This window comes from Gymnodraco acuticeps, unplaced genomic scaffold, assembly GCF_902827175.1.
Source record: "Gymnodraco acuticeps unplaced genomic scaffold, fGymAcu1.1, whole genome shotgun sequence".
In the NCBI taxonomy this organism is placed as follows: Eukaryota; Metazoa; Chordata; class Actinopteri; order Perciformes; family Bathydraconidae; genus Gymnodraco; species Gymnodraco acuticeps.
This window is the reverse complement of record NW_022991705.1, coordinates 921,456-945,762: the sequence shown is the minus strand read 5'-3', so window position 1 is coordinate 945,762 and position 24,307 is coordinate 921,456. Positions and strand designations below refer to the sequence as shown.

Genomic DNA, 24,307 nt, shown 5'->3' with positions numbered 1-24,307 from the left:
GCTCACTGTGACTAACAAAACCTGTTTCTAGCCTAACTTATGAAATTCTATTTATTACATTTCACACAAATGTCTAATAAGATACAATTAAGAAGTGATGACTTTTTGGTCATTTGTAAAATACAACTTGACTGGTGGAGGTTTTATTTTGTTATTTGATGGTTGCTGAACATGAAATAGACACACCGACTGTCCTCAGGAGCAGTCTGTAGTTCGATCCTTGTTGATCTTGCTCTTCACCTCAGTGATGCATTATCCAGCTGACTAACAGCAGAGGTTCTCAGCCTCATCGCTGACAGAGTGGTGCCCCCCACCCTGACTCAAGAACATCCCATTTGAAGGTCAAATCTAACAAGCATAATGTTTGCGAGCACTTTGAAACAAACACTATGTGCAACAAACACATATAGTGTCAGCACAATATGTTAGCTTTAAGAAACAAGTAGGCTTAGATATTCCATTGAGCTGTAATACAAGTACATGTTCGCTTTGAAGTCAACTGTGTTGACTTTAATTGTATAAAGATATAATTTAGCAGCACACGGACAGTCAGTCAGTGTCACGATTCTCATGTTATGTCACGTTTCTAGTTTTGTAGGTTTGGGTGTTTTGCTGTTCTCCTTGTCATGTTTTCCTCCTGGTTTATTGTCTGGTCCTTCTCCCTGTGTTTTTCCCCTGTCGTTAGTTTCCCTGGTGTGTCTAGATTGTGTTCACCTGTCGCCTTGTGTTTCTCCTTCCCTGCCCGGCTGTTTCTCGTCTTGTGATTACCCCTACCTGTATTTAGTCTTGTCTCTTCCTGTGTTCAGTGTTGGTTCGTCTTTTGTTGGTGACCGAGTTCACCGTGGAGTGTTCTGTTTTGTCCAAGTTATTTTCATTATCCTTGAAATAAAGGTTAATCAGAGTTATCTGCATTTGGGTCCTGCTTCCTTCACTCAACCGTAACAGTCAGTCATGTGGAAAACTTGGATTTATCATTCTTCATGTGCACCAGGGATGTCCGTGCATGCATGTGTTTAATTAAGTCGTTTTAATTTGGCTCATGGAAACTGCGGTCATGTAATTGCTCTTTTTTTAATCTAATCAAGCCGTTGATCCATAATTCCCAAGGAGGAAGAAGATCCATATCACTTAATGAAGGATGTCAGAAGCTTATCCCAATACAACTGAGAGAGGATTAAAACTGCTTCAAGCTCAATACTTCTACTTCTTGTGCCCTTTTTAGGATACTCAATTACACTTTACATCATTTCTAATTGGCAAATAAATGCTCTATGAGGCTGTACTTGATTCCTTTGAGCTAAATGCTGACAACATTTCATGGCAATCCATTAAATTGTTGATGAGATTGTTCAGTCTGTACCAAAGTGGCAACCAACTGAAAACCTTATACTAAATAAACATTGAAAAATAATAAGGGAATCTCAAAATGCATTCTATCACCATCTTTAGCCAGACCATTCTATGTGCTGGTGCATTCACTTCAAATGTTCAGGACTAGTGTGGGCTATATTATTATTTCCTTTAAGGCCCTGTCACACTGTCCCGAAATTGACACCCGATGGACACACGATAAAGGAAATGTTCAAATTCGGCTGTGATCGTAGCAAAATCGGGCCATTCGTGAGGGCATCTTAAGCCATCGTATGACCGCCGGTGGAGTTTCTCAGGCTCCGGCAGCAACTTCGTGAGCGGCAACTTCGTAAGGCACTCGTGAGGGCATCTTGTCAAATCGTGTCATCTTCGTGTTATCATCGGTGCATTCACCCTCACTCTGATCGGGGCAAATGCCCGATGGCACCGATGATAACAAGATGCCCTCACGATGGTCTTACGAAGGGCACAATTGACACACGAATTCAACACGAAAATGAACCTTCGCAAGATCCTTCGGCAATTTTTTGGCATGCCAAAGATTTTGCCACCGCTCACGAAGTTGCTGCCGGAGCCTGAGAAACTCCACCGGCGGTCATACGAAGGCTTAAGATGCCCTCACAAATGGCCCGATGTTGCTACGATCACAGCCGAATTTGAACATTTCCTTTATCGTGTGTCCATCGGGTTGTTTTATTGCACAACAAAATCATGTAAATATATTATGTAAATAACCCAATTTGTGTTCTGTGAAACTAAAAAGGATATAATATATTATTTTGAAGGACAGTTGACAGGAAGTTGTTGTTGTTATGGAAACAACATTACAGAGAAAACGTAATATTTTCTACATATAACGACGGATAAAGTAAAGAACAAAGTCTGAAGATATCAGTACAGTATCATAGTACTGTAACATAATTGTTTTTGGTACTTTCATTGCAGTTGTATGTCTTAAATGTAATGTAAATGTTGCCTTCATGTGTGGTTCGGGGCCATCTTCGTGCGAAATTCACAATTCCATATTCGTGTGTCCATCGGGTGTCAATTTCGGGACAGTGTGATACGGCCTTTAATGAATGGCCATGTTCAGTCGGTACAGATGGGATTTCAGTCTGTGATGGAAGATGTGTACACTTTCAGCTGTCATGATAAACACTATATTCATTTGAGTTCAATCTGTCCAACTCTGACAGCAGAAGATAATACTATAATATATATATTTTTATAGAGCCCTTTTCAGGGTACTCTGACACTCCACAGGTAACATTAATTAAAACACAATTAAAACAACTCTTACAATAACACATGGCAAATAGAAGTTGAAATTAAGGTCACATCAAAATAAAAAGTAAGTTCTAGTTTTTTTTATCATTTGAAATCATAAATGTTGGCGAACCGGAGCTAACCCGGAGAAAACCAATGACTGAGATCACAGAAGGAAGTTGGGCGGAGTTAAACCTTACTCTCTTACAGTAAAGCCTCAAACAGCTCAGACTCCCCTCTGGTCAGCTCACAGGGACGTACATCCTGAAGACTCGTTGGAGTGTGGGGACCCCTGGGTGCTGTTGAAGCCTCTCTGGGTGCCTGGAGGGCTCCACAGGTCAGACAGCTCCTGCAGCCCCTGAAAGAGCTGAGAGACGAGCTCCAGGCTGGCTCCCTCCTTCTCCTCTACCATGGCACCATCGCCTTCCTTGGCGTTTTTCAGCTCTTGAACTTTGCGTCTCAGCTTCTCCCTCAGTTGGAGTGCGGCGTCTCTCTCTGCTGTGATGGCTTCGTTTTTGGCCAACACACCGTAATAGTTTCTGGACCTGCTGTGATTGAGAAGGACCTCAATGTTTTTGCGGAGGAAATAGTTCTCATCGCTTATTTTGTCCTTTTCCATATCCAGCTCCTCACATTCGCTGTCCAAAGCGTTCCTCGCTCTGATCCTGGTGTCCAGAAACTGATGTTGCTGCCTGAGAGCTTCATGCTCGCTGGAAATGGAATCCGCCTCAGCCTTGACCTGGTCACAACGGTTGGCCGGCAGGCGTTGGTGTCTCTCTGTCAGTTCTCGGACTCTGCGTTGGAGGATGTCAGTTTGTCTCAGCTTGGCCGGTTTTTCCGCTGTCATACGTGCACACTCGGCCATTTTACTTTCTTCATCCGCAAGTGTTTGGGTTAGTTCCTGGACCCGTGTTTTCAGGGAAGTGTTGCGTTCGGTGACGCTAATACACTCCTCCTGCAATCGTTTACGTTTGTCTTCCTGTTTCCTCCCACCTTTCTTGCGGATTTCCCTTAGTGTGGTCTGAATCTGCCTTTCCAGCGCATCGTTTTCCCGGCTCTTTGTGGTGTTTTCACGTTTTATTTTCTCAAATTCACTAAGCAGTCTTTCGTGGTCTGTGAATCTTCCGTTTATCTCCACGATTTCACTCTGCAGCAGCCAATTTTCCTGGAGGAGTTTTTGCTTCTCCTCCTCAACAGCCCTACATTTTTCCTGCAAGGCTGTTTGAGTCTGGAGTTTGATGCGGAATTCCTCCACTTGCCTTTCAAGATTTCTATTGAAATCTTTTGCTGCTTTCCTCTCTTTCTGTAGGTCTTTCAACTGCTTTTTAAAATCTTGACTGTTCACAAGCTGAGTGCTAAGCTCAATTATTTGCACACTCAAGCCAGCATTCTGTTGGTTGATGGCTCCTGTCTCCATACTTAGAGACAAAACGTTGTGGGACAGACTATTTTGTCCCTCCAGGGTTTCACTTCCCTGGAGGGTGGTCTCGTCCCTGCTGGACTCCTGAGACATTTTGTGTTCAGACTTCCTCTACTTTTTATAGCACCGAATATAATATAGTAGAAGCAGCAGTCTGAAGTACGGGTTTGTTAAAGTAACGTACGGGTCTCCTGAGAAGATACTGTTACTGGAAAATGTGTGTATCTGAGTATGTCAGTCAGGGTATATTCAAACGTTCAAAGCCTAGAATTGTTACCATGACATCCCTGGAACTGCCTTTGTGCTGTCATCATATTCCAAAAGCATTTAGCTCCGCCCAGAATTAAGAAGCGTGGAATGTGATGACATCATTACATCATAAGTATGTGCTTCTGATAAAAAAAAAGAATAAAATGGATGGCTTTGGTTATATTACATACATTGTGATATAGAGATTTTTATATTGATTTTAAAGATATATTGGGGGCTTTATTGGAGATGCAGTGTGTGTGCTGTGTCATCCTTACACGCTTACTTGAAATAATGTACATTTTTGCAATAAAAGGTCTAAATCTACACCTAAATGATATACTTTGTTGAGTTGTGTATTTACTTTATTCCAACTGTTCATATCATTTTCAAGTACAGAGAAATGTGCGATCTAAATCAAGATAAAGGTTTATGTCATTTGCCTGTAATGGCAACATATCCCTTTTGAGCATGATTCAATGTAGCAATGTCTACCAGAAGCTGGGATAATATCATCTTACACCCTACTACATACTTTTTGTGTTTGTTGATTTTACACATATATTTTAACAGATTAAAGGATTTTAGTAATTTAGCATCTGGATCTTAAGTGACCAATTTTCCTATATTAACGAAGTTTTTTCAATGTATTTATTTCATTTATATATATATATATATCATTTGTAGTATAGGGGCATTGGCATATCCAAGCATCTTTTGGACCCGACACATTCCACCCAAACTTAGTTGATACAGTTGAACAGTATAGCATTCCAATACTACACTGTTAATGTCCAGTAGTCCAGGTCAGTAGCAGAAGCGAGTGTGACAATTCAGTAACTCCTGCTCATGTTTCCCCTGTTCTGTGTCTTCAGTCATCCAGTTTGGGATGGTAACTCTTTTCGTGGCCTCCTTCCCTCTGGCTCCTCTCTTCGCTCTCCTGAATAACATCATTGAGATCCGCCTGGATGCCAAGAAGTTTGTCATGGAGCTGCGCAGGCCGATTGCAGCCAAGGCCAAAGACATTGGTAGGTGACCCCCTGATCTGCCCCCCTATATCAACTTTATTTTATTGTAAAAAAATCCAGGAGAATAGCCTGTGCAGGAGGAGACGAGAGGTTCAATCACAATAAAAACTAGAAGGACATGTACATACATAAAGGCATGTCAATATTGATTTATAACCAAAATGATTAGCAGTCTTAAAAATGAAGGTGTTAACATGTCATTGTGAAAGCAAATATTCTTAGACTACCCTTAAATGTGCCAGACATCCAGAACATTTTAAATGTTAATAATAATAATAATGATAGTTACCTTTTATTTGTTAATTGTCTTAAAACAAAACAAACTGCTTAACTTAAACAAACAATCATAATAAGTGATACAATAAACCTCACAAATATATATCTTACTCAGACCATCAATAGGAAATGAGAATCCAAACCTGCAGTTTGGTCCTGCTCAACTGCAACAACACAAAACATGGGGAAGTTTGACCAACTCTGTACTGGGGCCATCTAGTGGTGGCTGGTAGTAACTGATTACAATAATAATATAATGTGCACCTGGAATGACTACTTTTTGATAATGTCAAAAAAATATTAAAATCCTGGAAAAGGGCATATTGTCTGTTTGCACAATAGCAGGAACATTAATAAGAGGGGGTTCTGGGGTCTCCCTCAGGAACACTCGGTTTCCTTCAAGATTTCTGCTCATGTTCAAAACTTTCTGCACATTTTCCAACATTTCTGTTTACTCTGGGAAAACACAAATCAATTGTAATATTATGATATCAAGTCTTATTTTATAGAGAATGAATTCATAATAATCCAAGAACAAATCTACCCACCCTTACGATTGCTGTGCATTATCACACAAATAACAAAGAATAAAAACATTTTATAATTTACATGAAACACCAAATAACTAGATGTCTTAGTTATTTTACTTAGTTATAAGCCAACATCAACATATAAATACCAGCACATTCTCTCAGGTTTTACCTACCATTATAATGCTTAGGTGCTGCACCCATTTTGGCTCCACCTAGCTAAATGAATGTAAAATCAACAGGCAGAGCATCAATGTTAAATACATATCTTTTACCAGATACAATGGTTGTAGTTGTTCCTGAGTGGACTTCTGCAGGTTTTGTCTTTAGGCTATTTGAGTGTTTATTCATTGTCTGCTCTAGCTTTACCAAACTCTTGAACAAACATATTGTAGCAATAATAAAATGATCAGAAATAGCATTTCTTTTTTTCAGTAGTGTAGAATTGTAGGGAAACCCTTAAATACCCTTCATGCACTGAGGGCTTCCAAACAGCTTAATTCATTCAAATTAATAATAACAAAAAGAAGTAGTCAAACTTATGAGTTGCTTAAATTCCATTTAGTTGCACCATGGGATGAATGTCAGTATAAGCTCAGCTGGAAGCATGTTCCAATAGGATGAGGGAGTTAGGGTAAGTGTAAATGTAAAAGCAGATTAAACAAAGGCATTGGGCCTTATGGGATGTGTAAATCTGAGTGTAGAGCAGATTAAGAGGTTCTGCAAATATGCTTAGTAACATTGTCAAAACTATTGAATACCAATTGACCTTCTGAAAAAACCTGAGGAGGCCAGTCTGCAGGAGCTGAAGCCCCCTTTAAGGTCTGTGTGTGCATGTCCCAGTTGAAGCTCCTGTTTCCCAGCTTAATGGCAGACCTTCTGTCTTTCTGCAGGCATCTGGTACAACCTCTTGAGAGGCCTCAGCAAGGTAGCAGTCATCGTAAATGTAAGTCCTTTACCGTCACTGCACTGTTGTACTTCAAAAACATGTCTGAAGAATAAAAATGTCAGATTATGGAGATTTTCTTCCTCTGTAATTCAAAATAACAAAGACAAATTAAGGGAATGCGCTGATTAGCAGTTCTCTGCCCCCAGGCCTTTGTCATCTCCTTCACCTCGGACTTCATCCCTCGGCTGGTGTACCAGTACATGTACAGCCTGGACGGCACCATGCACGGCTTCGTCAACCACACCCTGTCGTACTTCAACGTCAGCGACTTCCAGCCCGGCACAGCCCCTCTCCAGCCAATGCACCTGGGCTACAAAGTAGAAATATGCAGGTAACATTTAACTTTATATCCAGGACCACTTCACCAAAAGTGATATATTTAAAGGAGATTTATTGGACACATTTGAACGTTCATTCTAGTTTTTTTCACACGTATTGATTTTCAAAAAACACATTATTTATCTCATACATATACAGTGGGGCAAAAAAGTATTTAGTCAATCAATCAATCAATCAATCAATCAGTCAGCCACCAATTGTGCAAGTTCTCCCACTTAAAAAGACGAGAGAGGCCTGTAATTTTCATCCTAGGTACACTTCAACTATGAGAGACAGAATGAGAAAGAAAAAAATCCAGAAAATCACATTGTCTGATTTTTAAAGAATTCATTTGCAAATGATGGTGGAAAATAAGTATTTGGTCAATAACAAAAGTTCATCTCAATACTTTGTTATATACCCTTTGTTGGCAATGACAGAGGTCAAACGTTTTCTGTAAGTCTTCACAAGGTTTTCACACACTGTTGCTGGTATTTTGGCCCATTCCTCCATGCAGATCTCCTCTAGAGCAGTGATGTTTTGGGGCTGTCGCTGGGCAACACAGACTTTCAACTCCCTCCTAAGATTTTCTATGGGGTTGAGATCTGGAGACTGGCTAGGCCACTCCAGGACCTTGAAATGCTTCTTACGAAGCCACTCCTTTGTTGCCCGGGCGGTGTGTTTGGGATCATTGTCATGCTGAAAGACCCAGCCACGTTTCATCTTCAATGGCCTTACTGATGGAAGGAGGTTGTCACTCAAAATCTCACGATACATGGCCCCATTCATTCTTTCCTTTACACGGATCAGTCGTCCTGGTCCCTTTGCAGAAAAACAGCCCCAAAGCATGATGTTTCCACCCCCATGTTTCACAGTAGGTATGGTGTTCTTTGGATGCAACTCAGCATTCTTTCTCCTCCAAACACGTCTAGTTGAGTTTTTACCAAAAAGTTCTATTTTGGTTTCATCTGACCATATGACATTCTCCCAATCCTCTTCTGGATCATCTAAATGCTCTCTAGCAAACTTCAGACGGGCCTGGACATGTACTGGCTTAAGCAAGGGGACACGTCTGGCACTGCAGGATTTGAGTCCCTGGCGGCGTAGTGTGTTACTGATGGTAGCCTTTGTTACTTTGGTCCCAGCTCTCTGCAGGTCATTGACTAGGTCCCTCCATGTGGTTCTGGGATTTTTGCTCACCGTTCTTGTGATCATTTTGACCCCACAGGGTGAGATCTTGCGTGGAGCCCCAGATCGAGGGAGATTATCAGTGGTCTTGTATGTCTTCCATTTTCTAATAATTGCTCCCACAGTTGATTTCTTCACACCAAGCTGCTTACCTATTGCAGATTCAGTCTTCCCAGCCTGGTGCAGGTCTACAATTTTGTTTCTGGTGTCCATTGACAGCTCTTTGGTCTTGGCCATAGTGGAGTTTGGAGTGTGACTGTTTGAGGTTGTGGACAGGTGTCTTTTATGCTGATAACGAGTTCAAACAGGTGCCATTAATACAGTTAACGAGTGGAGGACAGAGGAGGCTCTTAAAGAAGAAGTTACAGGTCTGTGAGAGCCAGAAATCTTGTTTGTTTGTAGGTGACCAAATACTTATTTTACCGAGGAATTTACCAATGAATTCATTAAAAATCCTACAATGTGATTTCCTGGATTCTTTCCCCCCATTTTGTCTCTCGTAGTTGAAGTGTACCTAGGATGAAAATTACAGGCCTCATCTTTTTAAGTGGGAGAACTTGCACAATTGGTGGCTGACTAAATACTTTTTTGCCCCACTGTATATATCATATATAGCATATATATCTATATTCACCCTTGGTTTGAAATGTTCCGTTTTGGCGCCTGTTTCTTTAAAGGTCCCATGTCATGGCCATTTCCACTGATCATAATTCCATTGTTGAGGTCTACTAAAATGTATTTATATTGTGCAATTTTCCAAAATCACATTGGTTTCTCACACAGCATCTCTGTATAGTATGTGTATTCACTCTCTGTCCTAAACGGCTTGTTGGAGCTCCTGCCCCCCCCCTCCCTGTGAGCCCAGTGGCCGTCTGCGAGACAGCGAAACCCAGCCCGAGCTCACACACACACCCGCAGCCTGGCTGGGAGTTTGTGTGTGTGCTCACACACACAAACTCCCAGCCTCGCCGCATCCCGCCGTCTCAGGCGGAACAATCGGCAGAGCTGCAGCTGAGAAAAGATTGAGTGTGTGACGGCTCCGCGGACGTAGCATTTGGACCAATCCGCAGAGCCGTTACGTTACGTCACTATACCCAAATACGTCACTGTACCCAGGAAGAAAAAGAGAAATCTCCAACGAGGTGTTCTGGGCATAGACAGCATAGACAGGTATTTTCTGTGTTAGAGTTTTACTCGCTACAGGGTGTACTTTGAGGGTTTGTGACTCTGCAGACCGTTTACATGCAGAACAACCTTCATCACACACAAGGGGACGGGTAATAACCAAAAAAGCATGACATGGGACCTTTAAGCCCATTCTACTCTGATTGGTCAGTGTTTCAGAGGGGTCTGTATCCGTGGCATTGGCATCTCTGCCAAGCCCAGAGGAAGTATACAACACAGGGTTTTGAAGCAAGCTACGTGGCCATTTTGGCCAAAAGGGGAAATATTAAATAACAGCTCAGTCATTTGATTCCATTGAGCCCAGAGAGAATTGTTCTCATTGATTTACATTGGAAAACACACATCAGTAAATCAGCGTATGATTTGTCTTTGAAGTACACCTTTTTGAATCGTCTTAAAGGTTCCCTATTATACTCTTTTTCAACAATATATTACAGGTCTCAGATATGTACAGAACATGTCTCTGAAGTGTTTGACTGAAACACCAAACAGATCATTGTAGCATCCCATAAACCCCTCTGTTTCAGCCCTGTTCCAAAAGTGCTGATTCTGTAACTTTAAATGCTAATGAGCGGCTGCGGGCAGCGCCCCACTGAGATGATTGGTTACTAAAAACACAATGGTGCTCTAGGAGGAGATCCAGGTGATAAGGTGGGTGGGGGTTACCTTGGTTGGTTATAATGGTTGCACAACCCAAAGAACATTGTGACATCACAAAGTGGCCAAAATCTGATCAGCTAATTTTCAGACAGGTTTCTATATAGATGGATCAGGACAAAAAGAGAAAGAATATTTTCCCAATCTCTTATCACAGAGGGAAACATATTTATTGATGAAAGACATGAAAAGTGGATTTTGCAATAGGTGACCTTTTAAAAAGCGCTAACATCTGAATCTACAGTTATTTCCCCTCCTCCATTCACACGATGGAGTCAAGATCAGACATCACTGAGCAGCCTGGAAGGGGGGATTGAGGAAAGCTTAAGGGCGGATGACCTTTGGGGCCCATGGATGTAAAAGATCGCCGGAACATCCTGGGAATTTTGTACTTGAACTTGCCATTTTGGCTTCATGTGCAACTTAGCACATTTTTTGTGACATTACAGCTCTATTGGTGTCCTGATGGTTCATAATTCAAAATTCAAACAATACTAAAACTCCTCCCATTCTCAGGAGGACATTTTCAAAGTCTTATTCTCATGGCCTGACCTCCTAAACTAGAACTGTTATACAGTAAAACCATGAACTATTAAACAGCATCGTCGTCTGTATTTCTGTCCTTTGTACTATTGATGATCTCCATTTCTTTAAGGGGAATAGGTTAGATTGACAAGCATCAAATGTAAATTGCATTTCTTAATAAAGATGTGTTCTGTGTCCAGGTATAAGGACTACAGAGAGCCTCCCTCCTCCAGCTCACAGTATGAACTCTCCAAAGAGTTCTGGGCGGTTCTGGCCGCTCGCCTCGCCTTCGTTGTTGTCTTTCAGGTTTGGAACAACACACAGATATTAATATCACACACACCGTGTGCTTCAACATGCTTTCACACAGTCACTTACTTTAATCATTCATATTTGATGTGGGTAAAGAAAGCAAACGTGCAAACAACTCATCCATATTTGATGAGGTGTGTGAGTGAGGGATTCTCTGCAGACTTTAATATGAAAGGTCTTTAAAGGGAACAGGCTGTCTGCTTCCCTTCAGTTCATTTGAATTATCTTGATTTTTATTTTAACTTGATTAATTAAAAAAATGTCTCCAAACAAGGAGATTACCACTGTCAATTTAAAATAAAACAATAACTTGCTATTTGTTATCATGCCTATTAGCTATGCCTTATTTACATTTCTAACCTACAGTAAATCAAACCATGTTGTCCCTGGCATATATCTTTTGACATCTGCTCTGTTTTGGTTGGACTTCCTTTCTGAAATGTATTTGTAGATTTTAATTTACTTATACAATCTGTTAGCAGATGGTCAGCTTCTCAAAAAAACGTATCTGCTTTTTGAGAAAATGTTTCATGAGACAGTGTCTACCTTGGAGTGTTTGTCCACTGCGGTGCACCAACTAGTTTATTGTTATACTGTAAAATGTCCCGTTTAGGATGTATCTTTACAATAGAAATAATATTCTTTAAAAATTATCGTGACAAATCTTTTTTAACTTGTTCTTAAGCCAAAATCACTAAGGCAAAACAGTTTGGATCAAACATATTCAATAATAACTCAACAGGAAAAAAAAGCTAGGATAGCTAATGTAGTGGACCTCATTGCTTTTGCTGCTAACCTACAAAAATGACTCTTTCAAATGAAAAGAAACACATCCTCATCCTAACAATGATTAGTTGAGATACAACTTGTTCTGGATTGACCAGTAACCAATGATGGCTTAAGTTAGCTGTTTAAAAGACATTACTAATTAAGTTCAAGTCTCCTCTACTTCTGCTACCAGGCATGGCAGAGGATCTTCAGGCACAATGCTTCAGTAATGACGGGCAATAGGAAGACACTGATATTGTACTGCTGAGATACTGCTTGCCATAAACTGTGTTTAATATAACTCACAGATCATATAATACTTAGTAAGCACACAATTAGAAAAAGTACCACATAAGCTTTAGATAAGATGTATTAGACACAGGTTTCTTCTTTTTTGTTTGTTGATGTTATTGATTAGTAAAACAGTAGTCGAAAAAGGGCCCTTCTTTGAGGTCTATCTGGGCACAAAAAAGGGTCTCAGCATGTCACAAATAAACAACAGTTGGACAATAGTTATTTAGCTTGGCTTTATGTTACTAGGCTAGGCTGTGTGCTTCCATGCTTTATTTCTGAGGTGTTCCCATCTTCTCTCTGGCCCCCCTCTGCAGAACGTGGTGATGCTCATGAGTGACTTTGTGGACTGGCTGATCCCGGACATCCCCAAGGACATCAGTCTCCAGATGCACAAGGAGAAGATTCTCATGGTGGAGCTCTTCATGAAGGAGGAGCAGGGCAAAAGGCTTGCAGCGCGGGACAACCACAACCAGGACAACTGCAACTCCCCCTCCTCTGCGACGCAGACCCCCCCGCAGCCGCGCTCCAGAACCGCCACGCACGCAGTCGGGTGGGAAAACAAGCACAAGCAGCCAGAAGAAAACCCAGCACCTATATATAAACTGTAAATACGCTACTTTAAGACAGCTGTTAAAGACCTTAAACACATGATCAGTTTTTAATAATCAGCAAAGCTTTGCTGCGTTCATGTTGTTTGGTAATACTTGCAGTAATTAACCTGCAGTTCAAACATTAACGTGTTAGCAGTATAACTAATTGTTTGCCTCTTTTTATCTTTTTTCCCTTTTTCCCATGTAAAGAGCAAGCCATACATTAGGCATACATCTAGCCAGTGGTTAAACAATACTCTTGGATTTAGAATCGCAAACTGTGTTTGAAGGGAACAAGCCATTAGTTCACTTGACTCTGGGAAAATTCCTTGTCAATGGGATCTTCATTCAGGATGTCCAAACCCAACCCAACCTGCAACTTAATATGAATATTTTTGAGCAGTACTGTAGGTTCATAACTGCCACCTTTCTCACGGGACTTGAATGCAGCTTTTATATTAAAGACAGCCTCCGTCCAAATGGCCCTGCTGAGAAGAATTCCCTCCCAACACAACAGGAAGTCCTTTCTCCTGCCAACACTAAAGCTCAGAGGCCTTTTACCCCGTGTCTTTGCAGAGTTATATACAAATGCAAGATTGTATTGATGTACTGTTTTTAATGCGCAACATGGTCTAGCACATGTGTTTTGTTTATTGAGATGAACACCAGAAGGTTTTGGAAGAACTTCTGTGTCATCAATTTGTACTCTTGTTTTGTACGAGCACCATTTTGCTCATTGTTACATTTGTTATATTTTGACTATGTACAAACTGTCAAACAGTGCTCAGTGGCATTATTCCTGGAAGCACAAGTCACATTATTTTTCATTCCAATTAACTGGAGTCTTAAAGCTGTATTTGGCTAGATTTAGAGGATAAACACAAAGTGACGTCACGCTCCTCTCGCTGAGATGATATACTGTAGTGTAGATACTTCGGGTGTGCCCTAATAACCACGAGAGAAATATTTTCAACACAAGTTTTTAATGAAAATGATTCCTTAAGCTTTATAAATAGATTGTTTAGTGATTATCTTATGGAAGTTGTCAGCACAACAAGTTGAAAACCACAGACTGAATATCAAAGTAAATGTACAGAAGTTACCGTGACATCAGCCATTGGTTTGTAGACTACTGTTTCATGCCTCAAATGTTCCATTTTGGTTGTCACCATTTTGGTTTGCATGATCCATGGAGGAGAGGTACTTTAGGAGCTGGAGAGGAGGGAGGCCAGGCGATGCTAGGTACTGTTAGCATGACAAGCACTAAATTACCAGCTAACGCTAGTGCTGGTTTGATAGCTTGGTTAGCAAGGTCGATCTGTAATTCATGTTAACTTACCTGCTTTCATTAACAGGGCGCCAATGAATACTTACGTTGCAAAAAATACAGAGTTTGTTAGCATAGTGAAGTAGTGCGTAATCAAGGGAGTTGTTGTCTTAACCACCATTGCCGCTGCACTGCACTCATTTTCTCCTGAAAAATCTTGCGGATGTGAATCCCTAATATCCAGGAGGGTCCACTTGTATAGAAGTCTCTAGGAAAATGAATTTCACTCAATGAAATACCACAGTAAATCATTTTCTAGTGAGTTATCTCAATCACTAGCTCCAAATAGCATGATGTTTATTTTGTAAATGATTTTGAGTACATGGAAGTTAATTGTAATGGTTTGATTGCCTGAAATGTTTCTTCTTCAGTATTTGGTTTTATTATACTTCACTAGGGATGGGTATCGAGAACTGGTACTAAGTCAGTACCGGTACCTGATTGGACGGTATTGGTATACCGTTAAGCCGCTGGTGCTGCTATCGGTATATGAATTACGCTACCTCCTTAGTTTAAATAATTCTGGTTGGTTGGGAACCCTCATCCCGTGTGACGTATCCGGTTTGAGTACCACTCTGATTGGCCACTGTGAATGTCACTCGTCATCTCTCCTAACAGCATTCTTATTGTTGTGAGACTCCCGGGGGCAGACCATAGCAGGGGCAGGGGCAACATCTTGCTAGAAACAGCATCTCAAGGCTTCTTAACATTTAACAACCTAATAATGATGCATACCCACTTAACGGGAAGAAACTCAGCTAACAGACGATATTAACCATTTGACCTACACGGAACAGAAGTCCAACACCAAGAGTCTAAATCAACACTTAGCAAAACGGGCTAACGGGGCTAACGGCTACTTTAGCACATAACTGGCAAAAGCGATCTTTTCTAAGTCATTTTATCATTTTATCTGCACAAACAACATATCACATGAAAGCTGAGATTCCATTGGTGTAACTGTACGACCAAAACTCACTGAACTAGCAGCCAGGAAAGAGCAAGAAAACAACTTCACTTTACGTAGCCATGATGATAATGATGTCTTACCTTTGCTGTTTTGTGATCAAGGGCATAAAAACGGTTAATCCAATGTCTCTGTGTAACTTTAAAATAATTACTGATAATCCATCATTACAATTATAAATAATAAACGGATTATAATGGTTAGCTGACGGGAGCTTCCGGTTTAGGATGTGCGCACCCTGCGTCTCGTTTTAACTGAATAATGGTCATATTTACATGGATTTATGAACTGCCCCTAATTACCGCCCCCCTTCCAGAGACACACTGTCAAACACACTCATACCTGCTTGGTATGACATTGAAAAAGTTACATTAAATAATATATAAAAATAAATTACAATAAAATGACAGTTGTTTAATCTTCACATCTTGTAATCATGTCTATAATTTTGAGCACCAAATTATTGAAAAGTATCGATAAGAGTATTGAAAAATACCGGTATCGATCAAATCCTAACGATACCCATCCCTATACTTCACCCTCTCTCTCCAAGATGATGAGGCCAAGAAACCAGATGGCCGAAAGTGCTACATTTGAGGCTTCAACACCATGCAACCTTTGTGGCCACCTTTCTCACGGGACTTGAATGCAGCTTTTATATTAAAGACAAAAAAGCTTCCTTATTATGTGTCACTAGCCAATGGGTGGTTGCTATATCCACTTTTTGTTTGCAGTCTGCTTCCAGTTAAGATTGGTCATCGTTTAGAAGGTTTTTACCATGATCCAAATTATCAGCAGAGGTGTCCTCTCTACAATGAGGGTCAGAAGCTAACTGCTTCTAAGTTCCAAATGTCCCTTAAACTAAATTCTTCATTAGGTATAAATATATATAGTTATAACAAACAAAATCTCAAGAAGATCTTAAAAAATGTGGCAAAAAATCCGTTTTGACCGCATTTGCAAAGGGGAAACACCATTACAGATGACTTAAAGAAAACGGTTAAGGACTTCTGTATATTTGAAAATGGTTGAAAACATTTTGCATATTGTATGTACACAACTAAGCAAAGTATGTTACGTAGAACTAGTCTTTTTTATAGACATTTTATTTGCGGAAATGTTACATTTTATACATTTAAAGTTGTGCACTGAAGATGGATTTCAATGTTTAAAGTCACGTGTAGTGGTACAAATATGTCCATCGTGTTCTTATATAAAATCAGAAAACTGCATCTTGAAACAAATTTGATTGGTGAATGGAACCACACTGATAGCACTATGGGCTCATTACTTAAAGCTCACCTATTATGCTATATTTGAACAATATATTATTGACCATATCTATACAAAATCTGTTTTGCTCAAAATACCAAACAGATCACCCATTGTAGCATGCCTCTATTTCAGCCCTGTTACTAAAGTGCTGATTCTGGGTCTGGCCCTTTAAAAGTAACCGAGCTGCTGCTGGCCACGCCCCTTTGGACTGCTCGCATGCAAGCAGTGAGCTCTGTGAAGAGAAGGCTGCCTACCAGCAGAAACTCAAGGATTATTTCTGAAACAGTATGGAGCTCAAACGCTTTCTCTCTTTCGGGTTCACCACAAGGACAGTACCTTTTATATCAGGCTTATTTACACATACTCTCTCCAGTACAGCGTTAGCTCTGAGTGTTAGCGATGCTTGCTAATGTAAACACAGACCATATTACTTCCAAAACACGTCGCGCATTGTTTCTGATACAGCGATGTTTCTGATAGGGGACGATAGGTTGGGGCAGAACGTTGCCAGCAGTTCAACGTAAAGCCAGCCCACATTTCCGATATTACGTCATTACCGCATCAAATCTGGATCAGCTCCGTTGTACCCCAGTTTTTAGAGATGTGGGTAAGGAAGAAAAGAGAGAGGGTTTTATTTTCTGACACTTTGTGAGTCTCCTTACACACCGGGGACCAGAGATGGGGTCGTTACTAAAAAAAAGTAATATATTACATACTACATATTACTTTTTAAAAAAGTAATATATTACACTACTTCGTTACTCTCTACATAAAGTAACTCGTTACTTTACTCGTTACTTTACTCGCAGGGCCGGCCCGCCCCTACCTACAGGCAGATCACGCAGACTGCGGTGCACCTACAGTGTAAGCGCGCCACAGTTTTGCCTCTGCGAGACTCCACTTGCACCCCCAATTACTATTGCATTAAGGAAGACATAACACAAGTCTTTCTCTACAATAGGCTACCAGCCACACAACAAGCTAACAGTCTGTGAAACGTCAAGACACTAATTAATGAAACCAGTTCAAGACGCATTATTCTTATCATTCTTTATGAGCGCAGTAACGGTAAGGTATCTAATTAATTATTTATTTAGTATTCCATAACTTAGTAACAGAGATGGTCAAACTAAAGTGGTGGAGACATGGCAGAATTCCTACAATGAAGCGGGGCATTGAACTGTTCACCCGTGAGAGGGCGATCAACAAAAGAGAGCGAGCGACGCGTTGAGGGAGTTTACAGATGAAAAGACTCATCCATGTTTATGCAGCACTGCACGTGGAGATGTGGTCTCGCAGATTACATAGGCCTACATGTATATAAACCATAGACTGTAAACCTGCGGCGGAAACCCCTCTTGTCTGTCAGTGAGTGTGATTATTTTATAAAAGTAACGAAGTAACGCGTGTCGGGGCAATGTTAGTAACTGTAGTGTGATTGCTGAATTATAAAAGTAACGCGTTACACTACTCCGTTACCGACAAAAGTAATATTATTACAGTAACGCGTTACACCCAACTCTGCCGGGGACACATATTTATGTATAAAATACATAAAAAAGTGCATTTTGCATAATAGGTGACCTTAAGGGAACTCTGCATCTGGCTAAAGTAGGAATTTTGAGCTTCTTAAGGACCCTTAAAAGCAGCGCCGGGGTTTGCTCACACCACAGTGATAGTTTTTAAGCGAAGTGACTGATTTACTGCCTACTTCAGGAACTCCCTCAACTATTCTGACTTATTTCAGATTTCCATCAGCAGATCAGTACAAAGCAAAGGCAACACTGTTTATATTTTATTATCTTGCCTTATTTAAAGCTTTGAATGAATTGGCATTTACCTAAAGCTGCAACTCTTTGCAGCACAAAGACTGAATAATATTTTGTTTTGTATTTATCAATCTGCAAAAAATAACACGGGGAGTGACTGGATGCCACTTTAATGTTCTGGAAGGAGCAGTCACATGTACACTCCAAACTCACCCATGTGTCGAAACCTGCCCCCTGCTGTATATATATCAAACTACTCCTGATTTAAGCCCTAACCCAGACTTATAGAATGTATTATTATTTTATTTTCCCGTGATGTATAATCACGTTTAGATCAAAATGTTGTCGATGAAAATGCATTTAATGTGTCAAATGGTTTTATCAGCCCACAGGAGACCACCTATCTATTAAGACTATCACAAAGACAGTGATGTATTTTATCTGATTGTCTTCATTTGAATTATTTAGTGGAAACGATGAATTTGGACCTCTCGATGTACCTGGGAGGGTGCGTGAGAAAACATCTCCTAATACAGACTACAAAGACATTCTATCACAGAAGATGTTGCTTTTTCTTGGAAAATGACTCGCTTTTTGAGCAAAGACTGCACATTTTATTTTTTACCAAATCGTAATACTCTGTATGTAAGTAGGTTAGTGTTGATATTCAGTGATAGATGCTGTCACAGGACTGCGGAGCTAGTGTTAGCTGTGTGTTTTCCCTCTTAAATCTCTTATAAGATTATGTCACATGTGAAGCCCCTCCCTGGCGTCCCCCATGAAATGTCCCCTGCCTTGTGTGTCATGTTGTAGTTACAGCATGAATCAAACACTGCAAGTTGTGCTAATATCTATTATAACATTGTGTCAAAGCACATTTCACAACATGTGTGAGTGTTTATGCATGTATAACCGATCTGTCTGTCCCTGCGATTTTGAGTCTGTTTTTGGTTCAACTAAATGCAAATAAATGCGAGATGAACTGTCTGCAGCCTTCGGACATTTATTGTAAATTCCTGTATTCACTTCATGGCATTTTTATTCAATGTACTATAGATCCTCCTGAGACCCACCCATTCATTTTTGTCCTTTTTGACATTTGGTTTTGGTCCATAACTATGAGGTTATACATGCCACAGCATTACGTCCTATTGTACTCCACAGCCCTGGGCTTTTCAGACATGTGACATATGTGGGGGTGTGGCTTTGAAAAAGATAATCTCATTGTATTTCAAAATGGCGTCCATCAACACAAGGACTATTTATAGAAAGATAAATTGTAATTTTGTAATTACCAGTGTTGTGAGTTCAATATTTTTAATTAATTATAGGGAACATCTTAGGAGTTAGTGTAGTGAGTTTCAGAGCAGTGTAATACTTATTTGACCTCAAACTAAATGTTTTTATGAATGTCCTCTGAGGAGTGCATGGGGATTTACTAACTTTTTATTTGCCCCATTTTACACGACACAAATGTAGTCCACTATGAGCCACAACTAACACGTAGGTTTCTGTAGGGTTCATGGCAGACGGATGCAGTGGGAAAACATACATCAAGTGCCTCAAGTGTCAGATGTATCTCTGCATTTCAGAAAAGGATGGAGTACTACAAATGAGGGCTCAATATTTGTTGCATTGAGTTGTTGTGCTCTAATGTTGTCTAAATGTACTTGTATGTTAATGTTGTCTGTATACTATGCTTTGCATAACTAACACCTGATGTCCTCTTCAGACGACACACAATATAGTTTATGTTTGTCATTATGTTAATACCACCCTAAAGACTTGTGTGATCTAAAAAAAAAAAAGGATATTTGAAACCTTTTTCTTTCTGGGTCTCAGGAGGATAGAAACACAATATATACCACTAAGATTGTATTATAGCTTATTTTGTGGAGATACACTCTTATAATGTGTGATCGTGGTGCATATTCCATGGTAAAAAAGGAAGTGTTTGATGATAGAAATATTTCAAAATAAAATATTCATATCCTTTAATTGATACACATATAATAATTTGGTGTTGGCAGACATATTCTGTCTACATATCTGAACTCGTAATGTAAGTGTGAAATTGTCCAATAAGACTCACAATAGAAATAGCAAATATGACTGACGGAAAGCACAACACCTTGTATGATTAGAAACATGCCAGGGGAGGTAAGGATTATGAGAATAAAAATGATTCAAAATAAAATAAATGGTTTTTTTTTATGAATAAGTTTTTATTGCGTTCTCATTTATAATATATTGTTATGGTGGTGCCATATTGCTGTGGTTTTTGGTAGGAGTGTTAAAAACTTAGTTTGGATTCAGTCCATCCTTGTGCAAAAAATAATAATAAATAATTCTATCACATCATCTTCAAATGATATGCACATTTTATCCTTACATTTTGTATTGATTTTCATTTTTAAATAATATTCATGTGTGCTCTCTTCTTGCACCTGACATCAGTCGTCCAGATGTGACTCAGTGCAGGTAGGAGTCACATTCAAGGAAGTGACCGGAAAAGTGACAAACAAGAAACACTAAGACACAGTAGAGGTAGGATCCATTCCAAACCAACACTTAAAGACGTAACCAGTGGTGGAAACTGGAAAGCAACTATGTACAATTAATCAAGTATTGTATTTAAGTACTTTTTTGACACATTTGTAATATCCATTTTATGCTACTTTAAATCTCTACTCTGCTACATTTTAGAGGCTAATATCTTACTTTTTAATTACATTTATATAAACACTCCCCTTTACGATTTTATTTTTTACATATAAAAATAAAAACACATGATATGCTGATTTTGATGCTTATATTTTTGAACTTTTACTTAAGGATTTTATAGTGGATTATTTTAAGATCCTAGTATTTGTACTTGTATCTAAGTAAAGGATCTGTGTTTGTTTTGTTTATATATTTTTCTAGTTCATGTTATGAATGATTATGTACTCATGTTTGTCATTATGCTCATGCCAATAAAGCTATTTGAAATGAATTGAATGGATCAGCTGGACTAACCGACAGTGCAACAGGCGGAAGTGAAAGTGAAACGCTGCTTCCTCCTCCCGCTCCCTCCCTCAGACTGCTCGGTGTCTCGGCGGAGGCTCACCGTGAACACCGACATGAGCTCCCTCCAGTTCAACAGCCTGCTGCTGGACATCTCCAACCAGCTGACGGAGAAGCAGCTGGAGGACTTGAAGTTCCTGTGCGGGGACATGCTGGGGAAGCGGGAGCTGGAGAAGATATCCAGCGGGGTCCGACTCTTCCAGGTGCTGACCGAGAGAATGAAGCTCGGAGCAGACAACACCGACTGCCTGAGCCGCTTCCTCACACAAATCCAGCGGCAAGACCTGGCGGAGAGGTTGGAGAGCTTCGAGAGTCAGGCCGATCTGAGCGACGTCCTGCCGGACAAAGAGGAGAGAGGTGGGCTACAGTCACACTGCTACCTACTGTTTGTAGTTCCACAGAGGGTGTTACTCCTCTAGGACTACAACTCCCATACCATAGACTGTGTACACATTACCATTGGTGTACAGTAGCCTAACTAACTTCCCTACTCGACACATACACTCTTGTACTGTACTGAAGTATTATTTTATGTTGCTTTAATTGAGTATTTCAATGTCATGTTGCTATAGAAGTGAAGAAGTATATGGAGTAGAAGTATAATACTTCTACTCCATTCAGGCAAACACAGTAGGCCTACTATTTACTCCTCTAAATGCATTTCAACATTCAAAGGCTTTAACTATTTATATACTTTAATGAAATTCACATTGTCTGTAGGCCTATATTGTAAAATAAATAAATGATAATAATCCATGTTTATTATTCTGAAAATTAAACGTTGTTCACTATTAAAAGTTATGTTCGTACCACAGCACATTTGATGCTGTTACTTCAATACACAAGTCACTAAGTAATAAGTACTTTAATTGTCTTATTTAATGATTTATAAAAAATACATTGTAAAAAATGCAAGTATATATCTTATATATAAGAATTGAGCAAGTGACACAATGGTGCAAGTTAAATGCAGGAAAGAAATCAACAAATATATGTTAACTATATTGAATTAAAACAAAATGTAATATTTAATATTGTACAGTGGAACAACATACTGCATATTGTAATGATATGTAATTATGTAGACTGTAAATAGATCAATGTGTTTTAAAACACAAGTACACAGTTTCATTTTTTAAATATAATTTTAGAGTCAAATGCTTTAACTAAGGACAACTCTTTGGACCCATGCATACTTTATAAATGAAAAAACTACCATCAGCATTTAAAAAAAACAAAAACTATTTTCACCATGATTAGATATGCAAATGAGGCCTTCTCTAATGCTAACTTTTGTTCAATTTAGGAGAAATCTAAAGACAAAAATAAACCAAGCTGGTAAGGTAACACTAAAATGTGCTTTTTGGATGTTATTGGTTCTAGTCTGAAAGAACATTTCATTGGATAAAAATAGCCCAAACAAACTCTCAAAATGTAACGGTACATAAAAAACAATGTATTTGTCTGTACAATCTTCCCTTAAGTAGTAGTGTTTGCAGTTCCACATTTTCCTTGAACTAGTCGGATGGATTGTGGATCAGCATCATACTTTTGTGGAGCTATCAGCATGTGAAAATGAAATGACCATGTAAGAAGCGGTCTTGTTCTTGGAAGAATGTTTTGGGGGAAAAATAGCAAATACATGTTTAGGAGATTTGTTTGAAACTGCTGACTTTTAAATTAGCTAAATAAAATGACAAAATTATAAATCGCCAAACCCTCAACTGTTCCAAATTGTTCCTTTTAGCTTCCAAATGTCATTTTTGTCCTGGGAAGGGTGTTTGAGTAGATGAGTTTCATATTTGCCTGAGTATACTTTATTTCAGAATGTATTATAATTAGAGAAATACAAATTATTTCTCTCCTGCCAACCCATAATGCCTCCTCCTCCTTTCATCAGATAAACTGGGCATCGCCACAGAGGTGATCGTGGAGAATCTGGGAAAGAATTGGCGTAAAATGGGCCGCAGACTGGGCCTGACGGAGGTGAAGATAGACTCCGTCTCCAAGAGGCATCCCACAGATCTGGAGGAAACAACCAGGGAGCTGCTGAAGGAGTGGAGGAGGAGTCGGGGGGCCCAGGCCCAGACCCAGGAGCTGATCCAGGCCCTGAGAGCCTGCATGCTGAACCGCACCGCCGACCAGGTGGAGGACAGCCTGCCCTCCTGTTGAGGATCCACACAACAGTCTGACAGAACTGTGAGGGCTGTGATTAAACTACAAGAAACAATATCAAGAGAATGATACGCAAATATATAAAACTATGCAAAATAATCAACTTAAAGAGCAACTTGTAGGTTTGTTTTTTTAATAGATTTATGCTTAACCTTGCCTAAAAATTACAATTAAAAAAGTTAATGCAGGATTTGATACAAGACATAAGGGCAGGAATTCAGAGGGAAAGGAGCCGTTTTGAGCTCTGCTACTAAAAACTGCTTTTTTTTTTACGTCAAACGCGTCATATTACGTCACATGGGGGAGCAACTTTCTCGGACTCCTTCTCTGCCCAATCCGCGGTAGTAGTTTGTAGTTGGTTTGAGCGGTTGTGATTTAGTGAGCTGGTATTTTTTCGGTAATTTTACCGTAGGTTGCACAAACTCCAGCCTGTCAGGACATCGAGTCCACAGTTTCCCTAACAGGAAAAGGACCGGAGCTAGCTTTCGTTCCTGGGTGCGTTGTGCGAGGTGCATCCACCTCCCTGCAGCACATACTCTCCACAGCTGAGGCCTATCAAACAAAACGTTTATCAGGAGACGACCGTATTACATCTCTCTCCCACATTCGCTCCTCTCTCTCTCTCCCCTCCGGTAAGACGTAGTGTAGAGTTGCATTAGGTAACGCGAGACACGGCTGATACTTGCGCATTAGTTTCTGTTATGGATCAGTATCAACAGTCCTGCCAGTAACGTTACTATATTATCAATACTACTTTAGTTATAGCCTGATATATGATAGCTAACTTTAGAATGTTGTGATG

The 24,307-nt window shown here is 39.9% G+C and overlaps 2 protein-coding genes across 4 annotated transcripts in view; both read left to right on the top strand.

The window, feature by feature from the left end:
• ano1a (anoctamin 1, calcium activated chloride channel a) overlaps positions 1 to 16,464 on the top strand; it is a 98,596-nt gene extending 82,132 nt beyond the window's left edge. For all 3 annotated transcript variants that reach the window (XM_034198840.1, XM_034198839.1, XM_034198838.1), the window contains 5 exons: positions 5,182 to 5,334; positions 7,034 to 7,086; positions 7,236 to 7,420; positions 11,163 to 11,268; positions 12,651 to 16,464. In XM_034198840.1, the coding sequence (XP_034054731.1) occupies positions 5,182 to 5,334; positions 7,034 to 7,086; positions 7,236 to 7,420; positions 11,163 to 11,268; positions 12,651 to 12,944 (791 nt within the window). In that variant the 3' untranslated portion in view covers positions 12,945 to 16,464. The remainder of the gene's footprint in view (positions 1 to 5,181; positions 5,335 to 7,033; positions 7,087 to 7,235; positions 7,421 to 11,162; positions 11,269 to 12,650) is intronic.
• Positions 16,465 to 21,291: 4,827 nt separating this feature from the next.
• fadd (Fas (tnfrsf6)-associated via death domain) lies at positions 21,292 to 23,614 on the top strand. Its single transcript, XM_034198866.1, has 2 exons — positions 21,292 to 21,687; positions 23,231 to 23,614. Exons 1-2 carry the CDS (start codon positions 21,387 to 21,389, stop codon positions 23,500 to 23,502), a joined length of 573 nt encoding a protein of 190 aa, XP_034054757.1. The 5' UTR covers positions 21,292 to 21,386; the 3' UTR covers positions 23,503 to 23,614.
• Positions 23,615 to 24,307: the final 693 nt, after the last annotated feature.